At 36.9% G+C, this 11,642-nt stretch overlaps 1 protein-coding gene across 2 annotated transcripts in view; it reads right to left on the bottom strand.

Annotated features, from left to right (window-relative positions):
- TRIP11 (thyroid hormone receptor interactor 11) overlaps positions 1–11,612 on the bottom strand; it is a 30,753-nt gene extending 19,141 nt beyond the window's left edge. For both annotated transcript variants that reach the window (XM_027637704.1, XM_027637705.1), the window contains exons 1-9: positions 11,222–11,612; positions 8,717–8,793; positions 7,505–7,615; positions 6,130–6,405; positions 5,233–5,301; positions 4,389–4,554; positions 2,212–2,562; positions 1,503–1,543; positions 272–475 (exon numbers count right to left, since the gene is read on the bottom strand). In XM_027637704.1, coding sequence (XP_027493505.1) covers positions 272–475; positions 1,503–1,543; positions 2,212–2,562; positions 4,389–4,554; positions 5,233–5,301; positions 6,130–6,405; positions 7,505–7,615; positions 8,717–8,793; positions 11,222–11,360 — 1,434 coding nt within the window. In that variant the 5' untranslated portion in view covers positions 11,361–11,612. The remainder of the gene's footprint in view (positions 1–271; positions 476–1,502; positions 1,544–2,211; positions 2,563–4,388; positions 4,555–5,232; positions 5,302–6,129; positions 6,406–7,504; positions 7,616–8,716; positions 8,794–11,221) is intronic.
- Between the last annotated feature and the right edge of the window lie 30 nt (positions 11,613–11,642).

Below are 11,642 nucleotides of genomic sequence, written 5' to 3'. Positions count from 1 at the left end.
TAACTGGACTGTGTAAAGTAACATCTGTTATAGATAGTTGACATGCTGTATTACTTCTTTGTCCATAACAAGGGGGTTCCTTACACTTCAGAATTTCACACTGAGATGGCAAATACGGAGAAACACCGGTCCCAATATTTTTTTAAGCCTCAGAGGATAACTTTTATTTCCCTGCTATCTATGTTCAAACATCAGCTTAAAAGATAAACTCACATAAATAAATGTTAAACATTTATTTAGCAGTTTAATAATTAGTTGTATTATTTACTACCTGAGTAGCTTCTTGATTCTGCTTATCTAGTTCTTCCAACTCCGCTATTAATGTTTCTCTTTCAGCAATGCTTTCATCTAATTCATGTTCTTTCCTTTCCAAATCTTGTCTCAACTGATTTAATTCTGAATTCTGATCCTCTGTATTCGGAGAAAGAATATTCTCATGTTTATGTTGTGCACTCGTCAGTTCCTTCTCAAGTCCCTCAAGACAAAAAAAAATAAATTATAAATATTAGACTTTATCTTGGTGAAATTTATGAACTGTTTTGATTTGAGATTGTTTCCTTTCCCCTCCTCAACTGAAAGCAAAGCATGCATTTTCATGTTAGAATTGGTAAGCCTATATGAATACTACCCCAGTTTAAAATTCTTCATTGTGAACTATTTGTCTCTACCATTCACACATACACACTTATTTCCTCATCGCTTCATTTAGGAGTGCAGTTTGTAAACTTCTGCATAAAAAGCCATGGTATGGTAAGAAATTATATCCACCTCTGAGATATGGACTGACAGCTGGGATAAACTAACATATCTGCATGAGACACCCTAAATGTGCAATGCTGCATGGGGAGACAGGAAGTTTTAATCAAGGGCACCTGAATAACATCATTATGAAAAATGCTATGGGAACCCTTGAATGCATGCAAAACACAGAAGACCTCAGTCAAAAGATACTTCGATACAAAGCAAACTAAACCAAATCTCTCAAGTCTGAGAGTTTATAAAGGACCAAGTCAACCATGACAAAAATTAAAAGTGTTCCAGAGAAACTGCGTGTTCCTCTGCTAAACTTCATCAGCGAGATGGAATGGAGTATTATTACACTACTACATAGAAGAAGAGAGAGATTTTACAACTGATAAGTGTCAAAACTGAAACATCCTAAAGCAGAAGTAGAAAATGACACATTTTACAGAATGTACCATTAATACTTTAAAAATACATGTTACAGCTGTCTAAGTAACAGCTGTCTAAATAACGTGGAACTCCACTAGTTTTCCTTAACAGAATACACGGTGGAGTTTCACAAATCAAAACATATTGTTTCCATCAATTCCATGTGCAATTATAGAATTAAACAACAATTATTTCCTTTTACATTACAATGTTATTCATGTAGAAGTGTGAATGCTCAAAAAACTCCCATATAGTGCCAAAATACGTGTTTTCCATCAGTTACTACTGTTAGGAACTTTTCTGTTGGCTTAATTTAGAAATTGCTTTACCTGATTTAAACTGGAAAGTCTTGCTATTTCGTTTTCCGCTTCTATAAAAGAAAATGAAATAAAATACATAATTTTACTACTTTTCAAACTATGATAAAATCAAATCATTCTCCCACCTTGCCCCTACAGAACTCTGCTGCTCAGTAGAGAATAGTTTCACAGCATTTTGTGACGACAAGCACGAGTGCTGTCAAATGTGCCATCAGTCACCAGCGCAAAGCAGCGCATTACTTTTACAACTGATTCCACATCAGGAGGACTTTGGTACTGCAGCTTATCAGTTATGCAATATTAAAGTATTTTCTACCTACATATATATTTCTTGAACTGGCATGTGACAGTGTTTCCTTAAGGAGAAGATATTAGCAACCGAGTGCCTTTATACACACAAAAGAAGTACTTTCAGAATTTAAACAAACAACTGCTATTGAGGCTCACTTACTTTTAAAGAAAAAAACCCCTACCAAACTGTTGGCAGACATGATTACTTACCCTATCAGAAAGCCCTGTGATAATCATGCTAGCCCTAATTACATCTCCTGCTTAGCCTTACTTCAATGGATAATGCTTTTCTAAAGCAGCAACATTTAAAAGGTACATATTCTCATATTCTATTCCAAATTTATAAAATATTGAGTTTTAAAAGTGAAAGCCTGTGAAAATATACTAAAAATAAAAAACACTAATAAAAAAATCATAATCTTAGTACCTGATAATGCTTGCTGTAGTCTGACAACATCTTGTGGTAATGATGTCTTTGACTGGAGTTTCTCCGGTTTGTTCAGGAGATCATCTTGCTCTGCCACAGATCTTTGAAGCACACTAAACTCATATTTAAGCTTTTCATAATCTTGTGCTAGTTGAATTTTTTCTAGCTTTGCCAATTCTTGCTCTTTCAGAAGATTTTTGTTTTCTGCTTTGGCAGAAGACAATTTGTGATTTAACTCTCTTATTTCATCCTCAACCTGCAACTCTTCCGCTTTTCCTCCTTGTAGACTCTGAGCATTTTTTTTCTGTTCAGTAATTTTAGAGTCATCCATGGCATCAGTGCTCACACCATCTAAAAGACAAAAGATATTGTTTGCAATATTAACCAAAATCATCACTCTAGATCTTCTACTTAAGTCTCTTCTTCCACCTCTTCTCCTGACAGAGGGAAATAGCCTAAAATGAAGACACAATCATCTTCAACAGAAAGTTTACTTAAATAGGTTTAACATTTGGGGCTGTGCTATACATGTTATGGGTTTGTTAAGTAGCTTCTTGAATACTTAGATATACCTGGTTCAAAATAATTTTAAAAGGTAAGGGTTGCAAGACATATTTTGTTCACAATTTAATTAGAATATACTTGATCCCCACCTCTCTTGGTGAGGAGATGACAGAAGGTAATTTATCAGGACTTGGAATCCCTCAGTTTTCTAAGAACAATTTATCAAATGCCACCTAATTCAAATTGATGCAAAATCTATTTATCATTTAATTAATTAAATTTCAAAGGTTTGCCAAATGGTTGCTATAGAGAAAAATTTGCTACAAATAATTTGCTTAATGATGCATAAAATTTTTCCACCTGAAGAAAAACATCTTTCAGAAATAATATTTTCACAGATACCTCATACTATCATGACATCCATATTTCTGTACAATCCTCTGTAATTTCCAAGTAAGTCAGAATGTACAAAAAGGCATCATCAAGAGTGAACAGAAAAAAAATTAAATGAAAGCACACTGCTTGTGAATTCACTTCACTTGCCCCTGCCCCAGTCCCTATTATGTTGTCAGACAGAATGAACTAAACAAAAATATAAAATACTGTACTTCCTCAAAAGCATGAGCAGTATTTATTTTGCAGGTAACTGGTAATGCAATAAAAAAGGGATTTCTGTCTTCGACTTCATTAAATTAGGCCTGCTGGTGTATGTACATGGAATAAAAAACAGTTACATCTTAATAGGTATCTGATTTTAAGAAATAAATTCCTTATCAGTACTACCTTAGAAGCAAAGAGGCTGTGAGAATACTTCTCTTCTTACCAAGAAGGGAATGAATCTCTCATTCCAGGAGAGTACATACTCTTTAAGAAGTCCAAGTTTTAACAGATAACAAAGCAGAGGTTTACAAGCAAATCTTATATATTTGTGCTAAGAAGCCCCTAGAGGAAGCCGACCTGACATGAGTATTTTTAGGGAATATGAAATACCTACCAGACAACAAAAAGTTCTCTGTGGGAACTAATGAGCTTCTCCTACATTCTAGTCCCACCACAGACTAAGGAGTGGTCCTTACAGCAATCATAGTTTGGTTTGCGCTGGAAGGGACTTTAAGATCATCCAGTTTCAACACCTGTGTCATGGGCAGGGTTGCACCCACTAGATCAGGTTGCTCAGGGCCCTATTCAACCTGGCCTTGAGCACTTCCAGAGATGAGGCATCCTCAGCTTCTCTGGGCAACCTGTTCCAGTGCCTCACTACCCAATCCTTGAGCTTTCCCAAGTAACCCAATTGGCACAGAGTACTTCTCACAAAAGTTATGTGCTGATATTTTCTTATTTTCAATTCTATATGTCTCATCCACACCTATATTCAGTGTAAGTTGAAAAAAAACCTAGAAAGTGTATAATTTAGAGCACAATGACTGATATGTATATCAGATTGATATATGTCAGAGATGAAATGCTATCATTCCAATGTTCAAGCCAACCAGAGTGAATATAAAATACAGGACAGGACACAAATATCTTAAACAGGAAGCTGAAATGAAATTGAAATTCGAATTCCGAAACATCATGTATTTGATATCTACTACACTGCTACGTGCATATTCAATGGATAACCACAATTCATTCTACATGAAATGAAAAAGAAAGCATCTGGTAACAAAGACCTTGCTGCAATCGGTTCTCAAGCTCTTCAATTCGCTCTTCATATTCACTCAGTTCTTCTCGGTGTCGACGACTTATCTCCAGTAACTTTTGTCTGTGTGCATCCTGCAATACTGACAGTTCATGCTGATGTTCATCTATTTCTTGACTTAAATTCTGTTTGAGCTCCTAAAAAATATCATTAGAGAAGCAAAATGGCAAAATATAGGACAGCACCTTATGAAAAAACAATGTAATAAAAAGTAAGATGTTTTCCCTAGTCAAATTAAAGGATTTATTAAAAGAACCTCACAGGACATGTCAAGTTTCTTGATTTTTGTTGATCTGGACTTTTTAAACATTAAATGAAATTCCTTTAAAAATTATGTTTTTACAAATAGTATGCTCTACACAACAGCAAATATTAAACCCATGTAGAGAGATCACAGGTGTTACAAAGGAAGTGGATACACTAGGACATATTTCCAGTAACTTTCAGGGATGACAGCAAATTCGTATTTTGCATCTTCAATGAAAAAAAAGCAAGATGTTTCTAAGAAAGGAGAAATTATTTTCTGTTTCAGTTTCATAACTCACCAACAGCTTCACAAAGTGATTTTCCCTCATAAATACTAATGTAATTTTGTTCAAGCTTACACACTGTATTAAATCATACAAATACCCTTTCTCAGAGTAACTGTTTTTAAATATTCTACTGCTGACTGAAATATTGCTGTGCTATTCCATGCCCACATGCATTTTTAATCATGTAAGTGCTAGTGGTAGTTAAAACATTTACAAGTCATGTGACCACATGCAAAACCATGAAGAATAAAGGCTTAAGAGAAGATGAGTTTGTCATCTTACCTTAACAATATTCTGTAGTTTGCATATTTCATTTTGTTCAGCATCATTTGTGCCTTGCATTTTTGAGGACTGAAAAAAGAAAAACCACATATCCATCCATATGAAAATTATGATAAATATGTGTATTTTTCATGTAAGTGCTTCCTCTATTGATACTCAAAAGTAGAAAACAACAAAGCTAACATGAAGCAAAACCAAAATCCACAGTAATTTTGATTTTTAAAAAAACATTATAATGGAAACATTTTAATTTTCCATGGATTTTTATTATTACATGCATACGTGTAAAAGTTTGGAGCGTGAGGTATTATTGCACGCAGTAAGACAACAGGGTTGCTTAATTTTGAGTATTTCCACATGGCAAAAGCATACCTCTGAAATCAGGCTATACCTTGAAAAATGGTGATCCACATCACCAACAGCTTGAAAGATTATACTCTTTCTTGTCTCAACAGACCATAAACTATAACTGATATATCAAGGATTGAGAGAAGAGCAAGTAAAACCAGTATGCAAGTATCCAACTATTACTTTGAACAGTACTGTGCTATCAATATAACATCAATACCAGAGCCAGGAAGAAGCAAAATATTTTTTTGAAAGGTTGCACAAAAATGAAACCCTGAAGCTGTATTCTAGGCAAATGGTCATGAAACCCTTTACCTAACTTGACAAATTATGCGTAAAAGCATCACAAAAAAGGATATGGAAGTCAGTCACTGGATGTGTCCCCAGTCACATGTCAGCAAGAGGTTTCAGCTTTTCCATTGAAATATATTGCTTCTAGAAATTTTTCAGTATGAACTCTTAAAACATCCACTCCAAAAACACCAAATGCAATGGAAATGATAATTTGGAAGGGAAACGGAAGGGCAAAGTAGAGGAAAAACCACTCACCACTGCAATCTGCTTCCAGTGGTCAACCTCAGATTCGAGCCTCGAAACTTCATTGGACAATCTGTTTATTTCTTGTTGTGACCAGATTATATCTCCAAAATCCATGTCATCTCCTTCAAAACCTGAGGAATGTCTGACCCCTGGAACATAGGAAGCTGAGGCAGTGGCTGGTGCCAAAACACCAGCTCCTAACTGTGCAGTGTGAGCAGCTGTCTGTACTTTCTGCAGTTGTTCCTGTAGTGCATTCTGTCTGGCTTTTAGATGGCTGATTTCCACCTGAATATACGAAATAAAATGCATTGTTTGAATAAGAAGAATATCAAAATACAGTTTACTTTACTCTTTGTGGCGTTATGAAACATGAACCAAACAACTCCCCCCCAGCACAAACTACTGATCATTTTCACCAAAAAAAAAACAACAACAAACAAACAAACAAAAACCCCAAACCAAAACAAAAAGCCCAAATGCTCTCACAGTGGAGAAATGCAGTCTTAGCTCATGTGTTATAAAGGACAGGTATTTTTTTTTTAGCAGCCAAGGTACACAAGTACTATAACAAGATTCAGGCTAACAGGTTATAAAAAAATTTAAATATATAAAGAGGGTATTCAGACATGAAAGTCAGGCAATACATGATGCCTCCCCAGTTATTTTTATTACATTTTACTTCTTTTAACAACTCATTATTGAAAATCTACATATTTGCAAGAGAGTGAAATTAGCTGCACACAATTTTCTCATAAAAACTCTATTATTGTATTTAAGAAGCAGAATTTTATACATCTCATTCTGCTTCCTCGAGCTCCCACATGCATTTATGAATAAAGCAGAAATAAAACTACATTTGTGTAACTCTAGGCATACTGACAACTTTCTTCATTTAAAAGGCTATGAAATCTCATGTTACACAGTAGGTTATAAAGCTGGTGTTTCCATCAGAGGGACATTTTACAAATTTGGAAAGCTAGCTCTGTTCCCTTTAATTGTGTACGTTAAGATAAATAATGATATCTACAGACAAAATAACTGCTTCAAATAAGAATTTGTTCCTGTTGTCTTCCTTAAAGGTAACAGAATCAGAAATACAAAGCAGTTGAGTGTCACTTCTCACAGCGATCCCAGAAACAACAGAAATTCTGACAGCTGTACGACATCCCCAGAGAGTTTTCTCATCTCAGCTATCTCCCGACAGCTCTGCTTACATTACATGACACAATGAAATATATGTCTTAGCTGACATTAACAAAACAAGAAACTACAGGTGTGACCAGTATTTCTACTGGAAGAGAACAGATAATATAACAAAAAACTTAAACACCACAACAGATAAATATTGGACATACTTACTGAGATATTTTACTCTGTATCCTACCTCTTTCTGTTGAAGCTGATTGCGGTACTCTATAGATAACTGCTTTATTTGCAACTCTGCTGCTTCGTGCTTTTCTTCTAAGTCACTACAGACTTTTTTCAGCCTATCATTCTAGCAAAAATAAGAAATTAACATTGGTAAACTTGGCACAGTTCTTAAAGAATCAGAAAAGCACAAAGGTAATGAACAGTAAATAAATAAATAAAATTGTACAGATTTCTCATGTTATTTCATTCAAAAAACAAAGTAACAGCAATGTCCAAGTGTGGGCCCAAAAAAATCAGGTTCACGTCCAAGCTTTCTGTTTTTATACGGCATGGACTCTGGCTCACTTTCAGATAAAAGTTTTGTGATGACCAGAGGTAAATGCCAAGAATAAAAAAAAAATAAAAGAAAATCAGGACTGAAATTACATCTTAGGAAGATTCGCAGGTGGAATTTAAGAACGGCCATAAAGCACAAATTGGAGTTAATATCCAGTGTTCTCTCTCCAACAGCAGCTGGCAAGAAACTAGAAAAAGGAAAAGCAGGAACAGTTATGTCCCCAAAATACTACATTAACTTCACAGTGCTCCTGAGGACTGAAAACATAAAAGAAAGTTGTTGGTTTAGAGTCATAAATAAAGCCACAAGGCCAAGTCCTGTAAGAGTGCAGAAAGCCACTTTCCACAAGGGCACATGGGATTTGCAAACAGTTTTGGAAGACCAGGAGCAGCCATAGTTATGTCAGAATGACCACAGGGTAGGGTAACACAGAGAGAGAACATCACCAGGGAACACACCCACCCTGTGCCTGAAGCTGCTGCAAAAGACACTCTGCCCTGCATCAGCAGACATTCTACATCTGCTTGTTCTTGTGGTCATATATGAAACTTGACCTAGAGCTAAAATGTACGAAAACTTAAAGAATTTTTGCATTTTCAAGATTTTCAGGGCCAAGTCTATTGTTGCAGTCCAAGTCCACATGATAGGCAGGTACAGTCAGGGATGCAGTAAAAGGTGAAAACTTGCACCACATGCATACTCCAATAAAACAATTTATCTCCCTGACTGTGATGGCAGTTTGTCACAAAAAGTCACATTCTAATATCACAATCACCCTTGTTTATAGATTTACCCAGGGACAAGTAATTTCAGTGCAATATTTCACCTTTATACAAAATAAATGTTATGTACTGCTTTTAATTACAACAGTGTTCCAAAGCTTCTTACTTCAAACTTTTGTGCTGCATTAATACTTTCTATTTCTCTGAGTCTAGAATTGGACACGTGGAGTTCCGTTGCTGCATCTGAAAGAAAGTGAAAATTTTCATTTTTATTAAAATCCTTTTAATCTGTTAAGTAGACAGCAGTTAAGAACAGTTATTAATATATATCTTACTTTACACTGCTTTAATGTTCATTCCTAGGTAAATATCAGAAGTTGTTTTTATAAGAACACTGACAGAATTATTTGTCAGACAGTCTTTCGGAACCAAGTTTAGTTTACTTGTATCTAGGCTTTAAATCAAATCAAAAACCTAATACATTAGTATAGATTTCAGCTTTAAAATAAGGGAAATGAAAATGTTTTACTTGACTATTTTGTGTTCCTGAATCTGTTTCTCATTTACAACTTTGCCCCTGACATGACAGTTGTGTGTTCCTTTGTAATCTCATGTGAAGTTTCGAAACAAGAATTAGTTCCATTAAATGCACACAGCAGTGACTAAATGTTCAGGAAAAAACCCAAACAAATCACCCAGACCCATTAAAACCCATGCAACGAAACACCAACCCCATAAAACTCATTTTCATTTACAAAGGTAACACATCTACCATCCCAGTTTATCCTGTACCAAAAGCACATCCCTGGATACACTTCCTTTAATGATCAACCTTCCTCAAACTATGTTAACTCATCCCATGTCCCACTTTTAATGGGCAGAAATACCACATTTCGTTTTATCAATGAGAAATCATCCTGAATTGACTATAAAGCAATCCTGACAATTTTTCAGATTTTGAAATAAACATAATTTCCAGGTAAATACTGTATTTCATCATTTCCTATGTGCTATTTAAAACTGATGCAGCTCAAGCACTGCAGAGGCAACAATCTACCCATAAAAACTATGAAACAAAGATGTTAAAGTCTATAATGCACAAACAACGTTCTCAGTTCTCATGGCAGTCAAAGCACTGAATGTAAGGGATAATACTAAAAATTAGGGAATTTTAGAAATTAGGAAATTAAAAAAAGGAAAGAAAGGAACTATTTAAAGTGTTCTTTAGGTCACAAAGTACTTCAAAGTCTCTACAGATGAGTACTTGGATGCCACCAGATTTTTTACACCCTCAAGTCTAGCAATCAATCTATTACTCCGAAATTTTTAGGACACCAAAGTTGTTCTCAGCAGTATTTAGCAGTGAAGTACACCTGGAAGTAACTACTGAGCATCAGTACATCTCTTTGCACAAACTCATGCACGAATATGTGAACTGAAATCACAATTTATTTTTTATGAAAGCAAAACAAACACACCAGTTGGCTGCATAGTTCAGGACTCTAAGTTTCCAAACTAAACTAATATGGATTTTGAAATTTAAAACAATCCTAAGCAAGTCTTTCAGAAAAGAGAAAAAAAAAAAGATAATTTCACACTTATAAGAATAAATTTCTCTCTTCTGAGCTTTTTACCTGTATTACAAAAAAATCCATCCCTATGAGACATGTAGTATCAGCTTGCCAACAAGATTTATACAATACACACTTTCACAGTATACTTTCATAATGCTTCATAGATGAGAGGTTGCAAACGAAGTAGAATTGCTTAATCACATATTTAAGAGGACTATTCAGAAGTCTTAGCTGTTCTTTGTGGTTGCTATTCTTACCATCAATTTGAGAAAGCTAGTTTTAAAAATAATTTATAGTTACAAGAAGGTAAACAATAGTAGGGGTATTAACCTACTGATATTTATTACATTACAGAACTGCTTAAGAGAAAAAAAGTATTAAAAATTTGTAACAAAACTCATTATTAAAAATTTAAAGAAAATACTATATTCTAAGCTAGATTTACTATTGCTTTACTGAATACCTTACGTTGATGTCTCGGCTTTTTTGTTCTTTCTGTTTTAAACATAAATCGTTCCAGTCTCTAATCCCTATAAAACAAGGGCCATATTCTCCTACTTGGCTGTAGGAGAGTTGTAGAACCTGACAGGTTTGTCTGGGCCCAACTGAAATACAAACAAAACCACCAGAAACACTGGACCTTTGCCTGAGTGACACGTCAGACTTAGATCACACCAGTGGCAAAACAACCTCTGTACTGCTACAACTCGGCAGTTTCATGAAACCAGTCAAAAAGCAGCTAATCAGCTGGGGGGGGGGGGGGGGGGGTTAGATAAACTAAGCAAGCAGAATGGAAGAAGAGTGTTTGTGTGCTTTCAATACGGATTAACACAACACATCACGCAATTAGAAACTTCCGAATAATAAGCCTAAAACAGGTTTACTTATGCTATTACAGCCAGGGAATATGTTTGTTTATTCTCCATATCCTGAGGTCACAGGGGCAGAATAAAAACGGAAACAAAAGCAGTAAAGCCGGCAGCCCTCCTGAAAGGCATCAAGCCGGGACCAGCTTCTCCCGGCCGGCGGGTCCCAGAGGAGCCCGAAAGGCTCCCTGGTGGAACCAGGCCCGCCCCGCAGCTCCGAGCCCCCCTTACCGCCCACTTCCTCGGCGCCCTCCAGCAGGATGTCCTTGGTGAAGCTGGAGATCTGCCCGGTGAGCGAGGACAGGCTGTCGCCCACCTGCCCCAGGGACTGGCCCAGCCCCGAGCCCAGCCCGCCCAGCCACGACGCCATCGCTGCTCCGAGCCTCTCTTGGCCCCGCCGGCCGGGCTCTGTGGCCGCTTCCCGCAGGCTGAGGGGCCGCCTCCGCCTCCCTTCTCCTCGCTGGGGAGAGTCGCGGCTCTTGTTGCGGGCTCAGCACACCGGGATCGGCGACTCCTCCGCCGGCGCCGCGCGCATCCTCCCGGCTCCTCTCGCCTCAGCGGCTCCTCCCGGCACAGCTCGGCTCGTCCCGGCTCGGCTTGGCTCGTCCCGTCCCGTCCCGTCCCGTCCCGTCCCGTCCCGTCCCGTCCCGTC

The sequence above is a fragment of the Corapipo altera genome, unplaced genomic scaffold, assembly GCF_003945725.1.
Source record: "Corapipo altera isolate COAL_440 unplaced genomic scaffold, ASM394572v1 23, whole genome shotgun sequence".
NCBI lineage: Eukaryota > Metazoa > Chordata > Aves > Passeriformes > Pipridae > Corapipo > Corapipo altera.
Note: the sequence above shows the minus strand (reverse complement) of the source record. Positions and strands in the feature narration are given on the sequence as shown.